Genomic DNA, 18,155 nt, shown 5'->3' on the forward strand with positions numbered 1-18,155 from the left:
TCTATTTGAGTAACGTGGGGAGTGAAATTTCAGGGGAGGGCAATTCACTTCACTTTTTCGCTCTGGGCAAAGTAATTTTGTGGTTTTTTTTCTTCTCTGTTAAAATTCATCCTCAAACCCTTCTCTTCTCTTGAACTCTAAAAATACAGATGTTTTAGCAGTTCACCTCTCGTTCTCTTAAGTTCTAAAAAAGAACTGACATAATTCAAATGTCAAAAAATCTACCCATTTTAAGGGAAAGCTTTAATGATTTTAGTAAACATACAATTACACTGCCATTATCACCCAAAAATTTCCATCCTGCTCATTTGCAGTCAATCCCCCCTTCCACCTCCAGGCAACTACTAATTTATCTCTAGGGAGATGTCTTTCCCTGAAATGCATGTAAACTGAAGCATATGATATGCGGTCTTTCACATATTTATTTTTACTTCATGTATTTTCAAGGGTCATCCATGGTGAAACATCAATAATCCACTCCTATTTATTGCTGTACAGAAGCACTACTTTTTATCATAACAGTGATATATAATCAGAAAGGGAAATAAAAAATTCCCATTTTGAAAATTCAAACATATAATAAGGCTTTTAGGGGCACTGACTGACTAAAGAAAAGACTATGTAGTCCTACAATATCATCAAAAAAATCGCAAAACTGGAGTTTCCGTCGTGGCTCAGTGGTTAACGAATCTGACTAGGAACTATGAGGTTGTGGGTTCGATCCTGGCCTTGCTCAGTGGGTTAAGAATCCGGTGTTGCTGTGAGCTGGGGTGTAAGTCACACACACGGCTCGGATCCCGCATTGCTGTGGCTCTGGCGTAGGCTGGTGGCTACAGCTCCAATTCGACCCCTAGCCTGGGAACCTCCATATGCCATGAGTGGCCCTAGAAAAGACAAAAAGACAAGAAGATAAAACAAAACAACAACAAAAAGCCCACAAAACTGAAAACTGCAAGCAAAGACAATTTACAAAGACATTTGTTGGAACTGTCCTTACCCTAACCACTATGTTCACTCTCCTTTTACAAGAATCAAAGTAGGCCAAGTATAAAACGTGAAGCATCTTAAATGTTTCTGAGTACTTCATTTATTTTCTTATGTTTAAATTTTTTTGTGTGCTGCAGGTGTTGAAAAGCTATTTAAAACACCTTAATGCATACATAATTAATCACCCTACAAGCTATGAGATTTAGTGGTAGTTTCGGAAAAAAAAAATTATATATGCAAGTTAAGCCTAATTAGCTCAGCTCACAAAAAATGTAATAACCAATTTTTAGAACCTAATGTGCTCGAGAAAGTATTTGTGCTTTTAAATTAGGAGAACAGCTTTGTATTTAATTAGTCCTCATTTGAGTATGTAATCATTTTAATTTATTTGCACAAACACAGGACATTATGCTCCATCAGCAGGTCATGTTCTTTATTAATCAGAGTAGGAACTTTATGCAAAAGAAATATTCCTATCTGTGAAGCAAGAATCAGAACTACATACTAACCTGACTCTTCAGGTTTAATGGTCACCATTCTGAGATACATATTTGTTAATAACAACATAAAACTTTTGACTAAGTATCTGCTAACCTCTAGAAATCAATAAATTTAATATTTACTATTTCATTTTTATCTATTGCCCAGTTACACAATGGGTACTTATTCACGAGCAAAGTAATGCACTAAAATTTAAACTTTAATCATTTGGATGGTGGCAGAAGTGAAGTAGAAAAACGATTATTTTTTCATTGGTGGTACAAAATAGTAACATTCCCAATCGTGGCGAAAGGGGTAAGGACAGGCTTTGAGGTGTCTGCAAGGAAACACTATATGCCTGACAAGCTAATGGCAGATCATACTAATCTATTCATTAAAGCACAGGAGCCAGTTTTTCCTTAGGGCATTTCCAATAAGCCTTGATATCTTGTTATTGCCACCCTTCTCCCCAAATCCTAACTAAATTCTGAAAAGAGAAAAGAAAAAAGAGATTCTCATTAACTACTATAACTATCTTTGTAAAGGTACTTATGCTTTTGCCTGATACTAAATGTTTCATTCGTAATTTTCAAACAAGCTCATTATTAGATATAAATAAATTACTTGAGAAATAAACTTCTATTTCCAAATAAATCAGCATTTATAATAACTGAGACAACCTGGTTACCAGCTGGGATCTGACACCACAAAATGAATGAGTGGACACTTTGTGAGGACAGAGTCCACTTGGAGCCATTATTTGGGTAGGAAGCTCGCTTGCTCTGGCTATCCTTTCTTAGGAAGGCCCAGGACTATTCTTTGGTAAGTATTCTTCATTCTATGATCTGTACCATGTTGTTTTTTGGAAAACTTTTGACACTACTTTATGAAAGGCTAAGCTGTGCAATGAACGTATTTTTTCCTCCCACAGGGCAAATTAAGCATGTTGTTTGAGTCATCACCTTAGGTCAGTTCTATATGACAACAGTGAGCTCTCAAAATGTGCTCTTGATTTCCCATAGTTCTTCATGACTGGGTCACACTATCCTACAAGATTATAGAGGCAATTGTTCTTGCTTAGTTTGGGAGTATATTTCAGCTGAGCAACGCCTATTAAAGTTGCAAAACATCATATGCATAGGACTCAGATCCTACCCAAATCATCTTGCATTTGATATTTTAAAATATTCTCTTTGACTGAATAGCCAATATCTGAGGATAGTATTTAAACATTTACAGAGTTTTTCATTATCTGCATAACTTTATCTGGCAAAAGAATGTGTATTTCTATAAGCTTTGTTACAGAGCTCTTGGAAACACCATTGGTAAATGAACACAGTATTGCAGCAGCCATAAAATATACATTTACACTATATGTAAAATGAACTACAAGCCCTTGGCATACATGCCTGAATAAACACACTAGCTTGAGCGAGTGAACCTGCAAACTCCACTCACAGAGAATTTCACTGAGAGATGATCACGAGGTAAGCCTTTAGGGATGCTGAGAAGGTATCTCCAGTATTGAAAGGTACATGTACATTTTTGGTAAAAAACAGGCTAAAAGCAAGCCAGCTGCTCTTCCTGGTACTTAATTAAAGAAGCAGAAATCTATTCTGATGCTAGAGAAAAAAGTTACCATACAGTAATTCTGAGATACTGTTAATTTTTAAAGCATGCTTAACTATGGCCACCTATACTGCATGTTTGATTAAAGAGACGTTTTAAAAAGAAATTTTGGCCGCACCTGCAGCATGTGGAAGTTCCCAGGCCAGGGATCAGACCTGTGCCACAGCAGCGACCCATGCCATTGTAGTGACAACGCCAGATCCTTAATTCGCTGTGCAACAAGAGAACTCCTAAGTTTTATATGGAAAATTTTGGCTACACGACTTTTCATGTAAATGAGAAAACTGTCTAAAACTCAACTCCTACATCAAAGGCTACTCCACTGCGCGTTGCTGTGGCTCTGGCGTAGGCCAGAGGCTATAGCTCCGATTCGACCCCTAGCCTGGGAACCTCCACATGCCGCAGAAGCAGCCCAAAGAAATAGCAAAAAGACAAAAAATAAAATAAAGTAAAATTAAATTAAAAAAAAAAAAAGGCTACTCCACTGTATAGCTGTTTTGACAGAATAATAGTTAAATATAAAACAGCTTTACAACTAATCATTTTGGGGTTGAATAAAAGATAACTAACAACAGAAACCTCTCCATCACTGATTTAAACTAAAAATTACTTTGTTGGGGATGGAGCCAAAAATAAGAAAACAATTTAATCCATTTGGAGAATTTGGCTGAAAATTAAGGGTCTTAAGTCTAACTAACAGTGGCACATTTTAAATACCCTGTTCATTAAGAACTGAGTATTAACAAAAGGCACTCACTACATTTACCTTAACAAGAAATTTTTATATTTATAAAATGAATTGAAAAAGTTCATGTAAAAAAAGATATTACTCGGAGTTCCTGTCATGGCTCAGTGGTTAACAAATTTGACTAGGAACCATGAGGTTGCAGGTTTGATCCCTGGCCTTGCTCAGTGGGTTAAGGATCCGGCGTTGCTGTGAGCTGTGGTGTAGGTAGCAGATGCGGCTCGGATCCCACGTTGCTGTGGCTGTGGTGTAGGCCGGCAGCTACAGCTCCAATTCGACCCCTAGCCTGGGAACCTCCATATGCTGCAGGAGCGGCCCCAGAAAAGGCAAAAAAAAAAAAAAAAAAAAAAAAAGATTACTCAAGGTTTATAATACAAAATATTCTAAAACAATTTGCTAAGTCTAAAACCCAGCCAAAACCTAATTATTAGGGAGTACATTCCTCCAGAAGATTAAATATTAATGAAGAAGAACATATTTATGTAATTCCAGAGATGAGAAATCATGATCTCCTTGTAAGAAGTAGGCTTTATTATTTTAACCTTTTGTGATGGAAAACTAGCTCCAAAAAAGAACCATGAATATGTCAGTTTGGCATTTTTATTTAGTCTGAAAGTCTCCTCTTTAAATAAAAAAAAAAAAAAAAAAAAAATTCTTCCTCTCAACATACTTTTCTCATAACAGCTTTGTCCAAAATCAGAAGCAATGTCTACAGAAAAAGCCACTCAACAATATACAAGGTATAGTATTTTCTTATAGATTCTCTGACGAGAACATAATATTAACCAAATAAATTTAGCACAAGGAAATAATGTGATAACTCGAAGCAAATTGCTTTTTGTTTAATATCATTTTTTCTCATTCTATACTAAATGACCACTATTCTTAAAGCTTAGAATAAATTGAGACTACAAATAAAAACCAGATTGTGATTAAAGAAAAGGGGACACCAAAGAACAGTGGTTTAGCAAAAGTAAACTCACCAACACAATTTAAATTAACTGGGAAAATTTTAATAATAAGCATCAAATGCAGTTTACATTGATAATTGCAATACCAAAACTGACACTAAATATTTTTCTCAAAAAAGGTTAGTGACTTTCTTTCTCCTGGGAAACAGAGATCCAACTCTGAGCATTAACGCAGCCAGGCTGGGTCACTATGGTTTAGTTAACGCTAATGTCTAAACATTTTCACATTTCATGTCTACAATAAGGTAGACTGTGAATTAACTGTACTGCTGAATTTTAGCCAAAATTCCATGAGATAATTTAGAGGAATGTCAAATTCTGAAGTGCAAACTCATAAAACTTTACAACTGGGATCACTTTTTTGCTTCAATGCATCTGATGTGAGAATACAGGCCATTTTTCTTTCCTAGTTCCTTGGAAAAACATTTCTCCAAGTTTCACATCTTCTTTACTATGGGTTGTTTTTAAGAAAGACTATCAAGTCTGTGGTTGGTTTCCCATAGTTGATAAAAATCTATCAAAACATTGTAATATATAATTAGCAACAAAAAATGTTGTTCCTCTAAGGCTGCAGGAACAGGAAAGAAATAGCACTTATCTGTACAAGCACAAACACTTAAACCTAGTCAACTGCAGGTAAATCCAATATAGTATTCAAAAGTTCTATAAAAATGAACAAAAGATACACGTTTACTTCCATTGCTCCAAGAGTCAAACATCAGATCTGCTGAGAGTTGCACTGTAGTTTGCAGTTTGCTGGTCCGATTTAAGAGTTCCAAGTCCTTTTTGATATATGGCCCAATGATGTCCACATTCCAGACAAACTCGGCTCAAAAAACGGAAATGAGGGCAAAGACTCCGTATAACAGAGCACAAGGATACGCTACCAGAAGCTGTTGGCCTTCCATGGCTAATGCAGAGATAAAAATCTTGGAAGCAGAAAAACTACACCATCCAATGATTCCAGCAGTGAGAACGATTCCTACCATTCCTCTGAACCGACAAGGAAACAGGAGGAAGGGAGAGAAAAAGCCACAGATGAGATTGGTTATTTAAGAATACAACCACAACCAATTCTTAGGAAAAGCATGTCAAAATCCACACATAGACACCTGCAGAAATAAATCAAGACTTTTTTTCAAATGCTGAAATGCATCTCAGAGTAAATTCAATGATGCTGAATTTTTTCATGTGATAGAAAGCTCGTTTGTAACACATTCTGTTCCTTAATTTAGCAGATTTTCTCAACTTGGCAGTACTGACATTTGGGCTCGATATGCTTTTGTTCCGGGGGCTGTTCTGTCCATTGTTAAGAAGTTCAGTAGAATCACTGGCCTGTAACTTTTAAATACCAGAAGCATCCCTGCCCACCCCCATTTTGACAACTGAAACTGTCTCCAGACACTGCCAAGTGTCCACTGGTAGCGAAACTGCCCTTGGCTGGAAAAACACTGTTGCAGTAGAAAATACTGTCTGTAAAATTCAAATACAAATAAATCGATGCTAACAAATGAGAAGCAGGAACACTGTGAGACCAACATCCTGCCAAATCTCTAGTGTCAAAAGGTTGACACATACTCTTCTCCTAAACCTGTTTTCTTTGGTGTATCTAAGCCCCATCTTTGGTCAAGTCCAGCACAGCCAAAAGGAGGAGTCTGAACTGCTGAGACAGCATCTGTGTGTGGGCCATGAGGAGCAACTTCACTGGCAGCAATGTACACCTTTCCTTTTCACCTTGCCTAAAATATTATTTTAAAAGTACACATATTTAAAGCTGTGTACAGGTGCATCTGAGAACACAGTAGGCTAGTAACAGCCTCTTGCCACAAAAAGAATGTTCCATTTTCAGTTAAAAAGTTGCCAAACAGAGAGTGTTTATAATTCATTCACTTAGCAAGTACCCGACATCTTTAAGAAATAAATATAGTATTAAAAATATCAAAGAGATGCAATATTTAAGTTAACAATCACTGCTGTTCGGTTTATGGACACCGGAAAGTACACACAAAAAAAGTAAAATTCTTTATCCTAAGTAAAAGCAGACATGGTATAAAAGATTTTTAAACTTATTCTCACTTCCATTATTCATCATTAAAAAGTAGGTGACACAGTCCTCACTTATAAGAGGTACTATATAATACGTACACAAAACTGGTCAATCAACCCCCAAAATAAAGGCCAGTACTTACTGTAAAGAAAATACCACTGCAAAGCTGGAAAGTAGGATCATGGGAAGAAGACAATATCCAAGGACACTTGCCACACAACCAAAGGAAACACCAGTCATACTCATTAAGTTTAATAAACAAAACATTCCCAGGCATCCAATTGCGCTGATGCCATATACATAGCCAAACTGGATTTTGCCAGCCTATGGGGAAAGAAAAGATGACTGGTTAAAGGACAAAAGAAGGTATCATTGGCTTCTTTCACCTAAAATAGTACACACAGAAGATATTCAATCAGTGAGCATTAAAATCCAGAGGTACCTATCCTTTATACAGAAAGGTAAAGCAGTGAGCAGATGAGCTTTTACCTCTTTCTTAAAAAGTTTACAGTATCCACCTCCCAACACAAAGAGAATCAGTTTTTTTTCTTTTCTAGTTACCATTTGAGCTTGGCATAGAATCCAACAAATAAAGACAGCAAATCATGGTAAAATCACCTAAAATAGTAAATTTCTAAAAAGAAATCTGATTTTAAGCAAAACAAACAAAAACTATGGTGAAAAGATGGAAAGTCATTCAGATATTTAAATAGCCTGTATCATCTGAAAGCAGCCAGCTCAACCAAAACTGCCCCAAAGCTATTTATCTGCATTTGTAGATGTAGCTATGTTTTTGGCAGAAATAATTTCATCATTCACTTTACATGGGTGTTAGAGGAGTTAGTAGGAAAGAAGCCAGGGTTCCGTGAGGAGGGGAGGAGAAAAGAAAATGATTTAACAGCAAGGTAAGAAGTACATAATGGAATGTATATTTTTCTGTCATTATTTTTCAAAAGTGTTGTTTGATTTACAGGGTCCGCTGACAAACAAACACAATAAAAACAAAACAAACAAAGAAAACCCTTAAAAATTCTGCTGTTATAGAAGATACCACTGAACAGCCTTGGGACACTGAAAGTTAACTAAACAAGAGTTAAGTTACAGAACCCAGTCAAGCTGTGCCAACACACTGTGTTTAGGACACATAGTCACCAAAATCAGTCCACAGAGAAGCCCACAAAAAGTTCCTGGTTGGCTTGTCAGCTGTTTGACATGTAAGATGCAATTGCGAGAATGCCTCTACAGATTACATTAGACGGAAAAAACCTTGGGATTTCTGTTAGAATAGGTATTTGTAAATACTTGATTCAGAGGGCAGAATTTTTAAAAGGCTCAGCTGATTTCACTGATGAATTCACTCATTTTATAACAACAAAACCTTACACTTGCCCAGTGCCTTCAGCTTCTTCGTGTCCTCACATAGCCTGCTCTAATTAATCTCCACACCAGTCTTGTCAGGAGGGAGGCACCGGATCATCTCCCAGAAAGAGGTGGAGGATTAAGTGGTTTTCTCAAAGACGGAACCGGAGCACTGAGATCTCGCCCAGCTTTTCGGACTAAAAAGCCCACCTTCAAACCACTGTATCGTTTATCTGCTCTAGTTCAAGACATGAGCTAAAACAAGCATTAACAATCGTCTTTACAACTTTCCGTTTTCAGTATGCATTAACGTTCTTAGGGAGATGGGAGACCGGAACTATAAACTGTAGTCCTTTAATGTTTTAATTCATTAAAAGTTATAATATACACAAAAGTAATCACCGGCACTCCTATAATAAAACACCACCCAAAGACTAGGGATTTTTTTTTTTTTTTTTTTGTCTTTTTGCTATTTCTTGGGCCGCTCCTGTGGCACATGGAGGTTCCCAGGCTAGGGGTCGAATCGGAGCTGTAGCTGCCAGCCTACGCCAGAGCCACAGCAACGCGGGATCCGAGTCTGCAACCTACACCACAGCTTACGGCAACGCCGGATCGTTAACCCACTGAGCAAGGGCAGGGACCGAACCCGCAACCTCATGGTTCCTAGTCGGATTCGTTAACCACTGCGCCACGACGGGAACTCCAAGACTAGAGATTTAAAAAAAAAAAAAAGCTAACAAAAAATAAAATAAGCAAAAAAAATTTTTACAAATAGGCTACAAATTTTGTCAGTTTCTGAAAAGAGGGAAATTTGATGGGAGACTAAAGCCACAGATTTATTTATTATTATTTTTCCCAAATTAGACCACTTAATGGAAAAGAAATGATTTCTAAAAATACTATATTTATTATCAATGGAGAAGTAATTAATAGATATAAATTCAAGCAACTCAATAGTAGCAAGATACATCAAAAACTTAACATAAAAGCAGAGTCTTAATAACTGCTCTTGGTGGAACATTTAAAGAATGTTCTTTAACTTCCCACTGAGAATTAAAATCTTACCAGTAACAAAGTGGCTCCAAAGGCAAGGCAAAAAACCATTGGTCCTGCCAAATCAGTCTCATTCATGATACTGCCATCTGCTACTTTCAACGGGTGTAACACTGTCAGTGTTTTTTGCCAGATGTGGTCAAAATTGATACCTAATTCTAAAAAAAAAGAAAAGAAGGAAGCCAATTAGGACTTGTGATGTAACTTCAGTTTACCAGAATCCATGATGGAACAGGAGAAAAAAAAATGAAAGAGTATCAAAAGAGGATCTAGCAATACAGATGATACTATTTTGATGAGTCCTCAATACCAGTCGCTATGGATTATGGTGCTTATTCCACAAAGACACAATTTCTCGGTCGATGTTAGAAAAGGGTATGGACAGAATGAAACACACTCTGAGCTATGGCCACATAGCAAATAATACACGGAAGGGGTGATAATAAGGGGTCTACAACTGGGGCTACACGAACACCTGGAGGCCCAGCGAGCATGTCTCTATGCATATGTGTGCATTTTCTGAGGGGACTATGCATAATTTTCACTAGACATTTAAAGGATGCAAAAAAAAAAAAAAGTTTAGAAGCAATGCTTTTTGTGTTTGGGGATACAATCTGGAAAACACCACATTTTTCACTGATGTTACTAGTTCTGCCAGCTTATTACCATTCAGGATAATCAACATCATGCTATTTCCTCTTATTTCTTTTACTGATAAAATTTCTTTTACTGATAGAAGTTACTCTGCTCACATATGGACATACTTCATTATCACTTTATAAATGTTTATTAAAAATCTGGTCCCCTCCAGTTCAATGGGGACTTATATATATTCTGTTCAAAATGAGTTACTTAGTAGAAAACTTTTTTCTACAACATTATTCTTTTAAAGAAAAGGGCCACTTATCCAAAGTAACATTTATTTTCACTAACTAGCTAGATGCCATGGAGTACTATCAAGTGTTGCAACCAGTCGTACCTTCTAACAAAGGTGGCTCATCTTCAAAGTTGTTTCCATAGAACGGCTGAGGTGCAGTTGGAGTATACGCCTGAGTTGGCTGGAAAATCTGCCCCGTGTAAGGCTGTTGTGGCTGCATCATGTCTGGAGGGACAAATCGGCCTTGATGCGAATAGTCATAGCCAGCATACTGTCTACAGATCAAAATAAGTTACATTTCTCAGAATTATGTTAACATCCAAAACTGACAGGACAGGTAGAAAATCTTAGTTACGCAATTCCCAGGACCGTCTACTTTGCCAGTTTTCATAAACAGTGGTTGAAGTGATAACTAAGATCAAGCTGATTATTCTACAATAAGGTGTTTTATAGAAAAATCTTCCTGATGATGCCAACACTCACTAATGCAGTGCTTAAACATTTTATCAACTATGTAGCTTTTAAACATGAGGCCAGCAAGTGAGGACATAAATACTTTTCTGGTTTTCCCCCTGTAGTGAGCACACATAAAGACAGCTGTGAAATAAAATTTATGCCCAAGACTACGAATAAAAACTTAGGATGACAGACTCTGTACTACAAGTTACTCAATTTTCCATTGTAATGTGGATCTCTCCACCAAGTATGAAATCATTCTTCTTTATTCTCTGTATTAAGCTATTTTTTTGCAAGTGGTGGGTAAATCCCTTTAAGAACAATCATCAATTTCAAATGGAGTGGAAAATATTAAGCTTCTTTTTTATAAACTTTCTGAATATAACAAAACATTCACACACCTTGCATGTGACTAGTGATTTCAGCAGACCCACTGTCTCATTTGTTATGTACTATAGCAAATCCTGGATTTTAGAGGGAGACCTTACCATGGCTATTTTAGTGATGAAAACAACAGAAAACAGAAGGATATTGAAGCCATATCTTTTAAAGACCTGTTTCACTATGTTCTGGAAAAATATGACTAATCCAGTTACACAGTAAGAAATACTGAAGTAACTATTTTATAAGATACTTTAAAGAGTTCCTGCTGTGGTGCAAGGGGGCATCTTGGGAGCTCTGGAACACAGGTTCAAACCCCAGCCCGGCATAGTGGGTTGAGGACCCAGCGTTGCTACAGCTGTGGCTTAGGTTGCAAATGAGGCTTGGATATGATCCCTAGCCCAGGAACTCCATATGCTGTTGAGCGGCCAAAAAAGGAAATAAGAAAAAAAAAAAAAAAGATACTTTAAAAATGAAAGCCAAGAAGCCTTAGAAATACTTGTCTTTTAAAATTTATAGTTCACTTTTGATAAATATAAAAATCTAATAACTTCATTATTATTATTTAAGACTTTAAGTTTTAAATTAACTGAATATCTTGATTAAAAGCAAATCAAAAGCCAAGTTTCAACTACACACAGACGTTTGGAAATTCCAACAGGATTCTCACAACTTACCACGCTACTCTAATACATGCTTAAAAAACATACTGTTTATTTTTTTTTGGCTATAAAATTATACGGAATTTACTGCAGCATTATTTTAACGGCAAAGAAGACAACAAAACAATATATTTATCAGTAAATATACTATGCTATGGGCATAGATTACTACATACCTATCAAAAGAAATGAGGTAGTGCTGTAGATACCGGTAAGAAATGATAATCAGTAAGAAATGATAATCAAGAAATGTTCAGTGGGGAGTTCCCGTCATGGCTCAGTGGTTAACAAATCCGACTAGAGACCATGAGGTTGCCGGTTCAATCCCCGGCCTCCTTAAGCGGGTTAAGAATCCGGCGTTGCCGTGAGCTGCGGTGTAGGTCGCAGATGCAGCTCAGATCCCGAGTTGCTGCTGTAGCTCTGGTGTAGGCTGGTAGCAATAGCAGCTCTGATTAGACCCCTAGCCTGGGAACCTCCACATGCTACGGGCGCGGCCCTAGAAAAGACAAAAAAAAGAAAGACATGTTCAGTGGAATGGAGACTTAATTTTTAGGTTATAAACTTCTGTACCTTCAAAAATACTGTACATTTATTCATTGAAGTCAATTAATTCTAAAATGTTATATGCAATATATAGGTATATATTAACTACTAAAAGTTTCTAAAAAAATAACCTTTCGAAGTTACTATGTAAAGCCCTGTTTTCATCGTTTAATGTGAATTACTTCACACTATTCTCATTACAACTCTAGGAGGCTGATTTCATCACCTCTCCATTATAAAACGATGAAAACTGAAATTTGGGTTAAAGTGATTTGCCCATGGTGGTGGTAGGATTTGATTCCAGTGGCCAACTCCTATAATAACTGCAATAAAAGTCACCCTCAAGCTGCAGCTCTGATTCCATCCCTAGCTCCAGGAACTTCCCTATGCCCCCTCCCCCCAGCCCCATGCAGCCCTAAAAAGACAAACAACAACAGCTAAAATCACCCTTGAATCCTAATATCTTTTTCTGTATATGCATTTCCCTTAGTCATTTTGGTATGCAAATATCCTGACTTTTATTTATTTACACACACACACACACACACACACATATACACACACACTCTCCCCACAGGGCTAGCTCATTGAACCAGGACAAGAATTCACATTTTCTGATTTAGTACAATATGCTAGTGTGTTGATCTTTCTTAGGATGTATCATAAATCCACCTTGGAGTTTATGAAACAACTAAAAAGCTCCATAAGGAACTTTCTACAATCTGCATAAACAGACTGCATTTTATTCTCTCTCTCTGGTCTTAGGACCCATTATACTCTTAAAATTTATTATTGAGAACTCTTAGAATTTTTGTGCGGGTTATATCTTTCAATTTTTATCATTTTAGAAATTAAAACAAAAAATGTCTAAAATACTTATTGATTCATTTAAAGTAACACATCTCTTACATGTTAGCATAAACACTTTTATGAAAAAATTACTTCAAAAATTGAGAGAAGTGGTGCTGTATTTTATTTTTGACAGTCTCATTTATATCTGGTTTAATGTAAGACAGCTAAAAATCCTTATGTCGGCTGTAGTCAATCTTATTGTTTTAGTTGACATATTTGAAGAAAATCTAGTTTGCAGACACAGTTGGAAAATAGGAGTATTTAAATAACCTTTTCAGATTATCATGAATATTCTTCTTGATACATCAAAATTTTTAAAAAGTGGTAATTTTTTAACTTAAACTGAAATATGGAAATTGAAATGACAGTAAAGAACTTCTTCTACTGTTACATTAGAATAAACTGATCTGTCCTGCACTTTGATTAGCTCCATTCTTTATTCATGGATGATTTTGTAACGTTATGCGTTGACCATTTAGAAAATATTAGTATGAGTTAGGCAGACCTTCCAAATGTTGACGCATTTAATACGAAATATATATAAAATAAGTATTTTAAAAATCACATTTGTTAAGGAGTTTCTGTCATGGTGCAGCGGTAACGAATCCAACTAGGAACCATGAGGTTATGGGTTCAATTCATGGCCTTGCTCAGTGGTCTAAGGGTCCAGCGTTGCTGTGGCTGTGGCCTAGGCTGGCAACTATAGCGCTGAGTAGACCCCTAGCCTGGGAACCTCCTATGCCTCGGTGCGGCCCTAAAAAGCAAAAAAAAAAAAAAAAAAAAATCACAATTGTTAATACCACCAGTGATCTCATCAGAAACGGTTAATTACTGGGAAGCTGACAAATGCACAGTGATGGAAAAAAGTGTTCCAAATCCTTATTTTTGCCTGAAAACTCAAATCTGGTCACTGGCCACAAATACTGCCAAACGTTTTCCTTGAAGTACCAGTTCATTTCATTCATCTTTAAAAAATACTCAAGTTTGAATAACCGTTTTGTCTGTCAGTTGTTCCTTGCAGTAAAAATAGTTTGTGTGAAAAAACTGACTCAGCCTGCAACTCAGATTGCACAGGGGCTTTTCTTAGAGATAACCATTGCATTTCAGTATGAAGCAGACGTGCGTTAGTTCTGTTTCCTATTTTGTTACACAGAATATTTTTAAAATGTGTTTTGTCAAGGATCAGGACTTAATAAAATGGTAATTCTTACTTCTTCATCAAGGGCATCCTTAAATGAAAACTGTTTTCCTCAACCCCCAACAAGTGTGTGCTGGTGAAGACTGTACTGATTAACAGAACAATTTGATGCCAACGTCTTGATTTCTATTTGGTACCAGCAGTTGTACCAATCATTACTCTTGCAACATCAGTGCAAATGTCAACACACCTAAAAAGATATACAATGCCTTAGTGTTGCTAGGAAAGTAGTTTTGACCTTAAAGCCTCCCTGAGAGACTTCAAGGACCCTCTAGGGTCTGCAGTTCACACTTCAGAAAGGCTGATATAGACCCATACATTTCATCTAAGGAAGAGAAATAACGCAGGCAAAAAACAACTTCAGAGGTGGTACAAGGATACAGGAGAGATACAAGGTGAGAAAGACAATGCCGCGGGATTTTACAATTTTCCTTTTCTGGCAGGATCTGCTCAGGAAAATTCCTGACTCACTCCCACTGGTTTTAAACTAAAAGTATGATAGACATGGCCTTTATCAACTAAATCAACACTTTTAAAGCAGGAAAAGCAGCAGATGGAAACCAATACTATCATAAGCACTCAATAACAACAACAAAGACAAAGCTCCTTAATACAGTAGGGTAACTACTCAATCTTATCAAAATCCTTAGCTACTCCCTAAAGGTATTATCAATTACACTGAACATAAAAATATACTAGCTTTCAATATTTTAAAAAACAGGTAACTGGTATAACTATCTACTTTACAGACATTATCTAGGATACAATCTGAGGCCTGCCCGATAAGACATTCATCAAACAAAAGATTAAGATCAAAGGGCCTTTTACTTTCGGGGCTTATTTTATGTTACCTTAGTGATACTTGTAAAGGATCCACAAGGGAAACTATGCAAAATGTTAGCGCTGACTTCATAGGGCGAATGCAGAACTAGGGACTAAGAATAAGCCAAGTCAGAGGTGAAGACAATCTAAGCCAGATGCTCTCTACACTTAGATTTTCACCAAGAGAGAAATAAAAGTGATCAGGGGACCTCTGTTACCAACTTAGCATAACAAACAAAACAGTATTTGATAAACTGAGATGGACATTAAAATGTCATCAGACTGTAGATCCAACTGAAGATACATATAAAAGAAGAACTCAATTCTTTTTTAATAAAGACCAGAAACCCAATTATTACTGGTAACGCGTCAGGATTCCTGTTTTCCTAAGCATCCTCTACAAACGCCTATGCATTAACTGGCAGTGACGTAAACATAAGCACCTGGAATAAAAGGTCTTCACTGAAGACATGCTTGCTGGGACAAGATTTGGAATGGAATTGTGAGAATAGCTGGCAACAGAATATGCAAACAAAAAAAAGAATATGCAAACAACCGCTCTGTGGAAAACTGAAGTGCAATGATGCTAAGAGGGATGAAAAAATAACTCACACCTTTAAGAGATGCAAACACAGACAAAAAGAAAGAAACATGGGGAGGAAAGGCAAAGACGGATAAACCTGGGATGCTGCAATCTAACTAGAACTGTTCTGCTGAGTCCAAACATCAGTGTCATTTGGTTAAAAACAGGCCTACACACAGAGGCAACTTTCCCAAAGCCCTGTTATAGCACTCTGGCCAATCTTACAGTTATCTGCACTCTCAGACATCGAAAGATCACAAAAAATACGTATTTAGAAAAATGAATGGAAGTTTCGCAACGTGATTTTTCTAATTCTGTCCAATTAACTGACAAAAAGAGATAAATCTTCAATGGCATATAATTGAGACTTTAACAGAAAGAAAAGAAGTGATTCACAGACAGTGTTTTTCACATGCTCACTCCCACTCTTCAAGGGGCTATGTTTTAGGGGTAGAAAAGCTTTAGAATATATGGAATTCAGAAGATTCCAGGGGTCTAGAAGTTGTAACAAGTACAGCCTGTATAAAACAAGTCACACCACTGGGCTGAATTTGATTTTTGCTTTTTAAAATTCTTGGGCACCTTCATTCAGATGTTTTAATGCAAACAGATTCTGGTACTAATGCTTGCCTCAGACTGGACACACACCTGTCCCTTGCCCTCATCCTGGGCGTCTTCATGAGAGTTTTAATTCAGGTTCACAGAAACACAGAGATACACATGAACTGTCCAGACATTATACGCACATTAATGTGGGTACCTGTGTGCAAGGATCTCTCAGAAATAGGCTGGCAGTTCTCATGAGTCTCGAGGGAGTTGTACAAAAGCTTAAGTCACCCCTCGTACGAAACTCCTTCACTGGACTGGGGGGGCTGAAAAGATTAACTTTAAGGTCCTAAGAAAGTAAGAATATGATGTCCTAGAGGAGACTGATAGAAAGCCTTCAGGTTTGGGGGGGTTTTGTTTGTTTTTTGCCACAAACACCAGGGACTAGAAAAAAATCAGGTTTTGTTTTTATGTTTTGTTTTCAACAGTTTAGGGTTGAAAGGTTTTGAGTCTCCCTCTTCTACCTACAACTGGCAACTTGTGTGTACTGACCATCAAGTCTTGGGATGAAGAGTAATAAAACTGATTATCAATTCTGCTACATGAAAACCACCTGATGATTCACAGTAGGGAACTTAGACCCTTCAGCAGTGTCACCGAGCGCTTTCACTAACACTTGATATATCAAGACTGAAAGCTGGACTGATTTAACCGCTAAACAGGTCATCAAAGGATTTCATTTTTACCTAGGTCAGTGGATTAAACAGCCTATCTTCCAAGTTCTTAAAGCTCCTATCCCTATCTTAAATGATACACAAATACTGTCACTAGGAAAAGGTTCTTCAACAATCCACTTTTCCACTCGTGTCACACCTGAAAACTTGGCAGAAGATACCAAACTAAAATAGAGCAACCCCTTCCAAACCGAACGAGAGTCACCGATCTCTCCAGAGGCAGGAAGAGTATGAGAAGTCACGATCCTGGTAAGGAACATGTTCACACATTCAGTCTGAGCAGAATTAAACACCTGGGGTACACGGTCTCACTACAACCGTGACTAAATAAATGGCAAAGTTGAAAAGTTACTTGCTATAGGGTCCTCCACTTCCTCCATAATCATAGGTTTGCTGTGACTGGTCATCGATGCTGTAACTCGTCTGGTAGAAATCCGTGTTTAGGTTTTCAAAGCCTGACATGGCAAATGATCTGCAATAGAAAAGAAAGAGCGAAGACTGTGTATGTGCAAGGCCCTCCTAAATTCGGTCCTGACACTTAAGCAAATATCCTCCCAAGGCAGCAAATACTCGTTCTAGAAGTCCAGGGAGCAACAGTGGGAGGGTGGGTCGGGTCTCTAGGTCAAGGCCGGGAAGACACCTCATTTCAAGGAGCTGGTACGCCTTGGAGCAGGGGCTGGGGCCGGGACGTGGGAGGAGTGGCTCCGTGGGGCCTAAAATACCACCAGTGACAAAGAGGACTGATTCCTCACATTGGGACAGGGCTTTACAGCTGACAACACGACTGCCTCCTTGCAAAATACGGCTGGGCCTGCCGGGGAAACGCAAGCTGCTGGAAGACGGCGCCGGAGCGGCAGCGGCCGCGTCTCCGCACAGCCGGAGAAGGGGCGAGGGGCTGGGCGAAAGGACCCGGGCGCGGCGCCGAGAGGCGGCCATAAGCCGCGCTGCCCCGGTGCGGGGAGAAGCCGAACACTGCGCCACGGAACCGGACACTCACCTAACGCGGCGGCGGCGGTGGCTCCCGCAGCCCCCAGCAGCCCCCAACCTCGGCTCAGGACCCGGTACCGGCCCCGTTGCTACGTGTCAGGAGGCCAAAGAACTGCTTCCGGGGCACGCCCGCTCGCGCAGGCGTGGTGGCAGATTTGGGGCCGGGGCTGGAGTACCGAGAGCGTGTTGGGGGAGGGGGTACGAGGGCGCGATATGGAGCGTGCGCAGTGCGGTGGGCCAATG

General features: G+C 38.3%; 1 protein-coding gene across 3 annotated transcripts; it reads right to left on the minus strand.

Annotated features, from left to right (window-relative positions):
* Window positions 1–4,832: 4,832 nt before the first annotated feature.
* Window positions 4,833–18,026, minus strand: YIPF5 (Yip1 domain family member 5). Of its 3 annotated transcripts, none has more exons than XM_021082361.2 (6): window positions 17,923–18,026; window positions 17,278–17,397; window positions 10,251–10,373; window positions 9,284–9,429; window positions 7,002–7,183; window positions 4,833–5,805 (listed from the first exon to the last, which is right to left on the minus strand). In XM_021082361.2, the coding sequence occupies exons 2-6, from the start codon at window positions 17,330–17,332 to the stop codon at window positions 5,643–5,645; spliced, it is 669 nt and encodes a 222-aa protein (XP_020938020.2). In that variant the 5' UTR covers window positions 17,333–17,397; window positions 17,923–18,026; the 3' UTR covers window positions 4,833–5,642.
* Window positions 18,027–18,155: the final 129 nt, after the last annotated feature.

The sequence above is a fragment of the Sus scrofa genome, chromosome 2, assembly GCF_054392235.1.
Source record: "Sus scrofa isolate SSC_HxYL_T2T_F1_AM1 chromosome 2, Sscrofa_HxYL_maternal_Yorkshire_Landrace_v2.0, whole genome shotgun sequence".
Taxonomy (NCBI): domain Eukaryota; kingdom Metazoa; phylum Chordata; class Mammalia; order Artiodactyla; family Suidae; genus Sus; species Sus scrofa.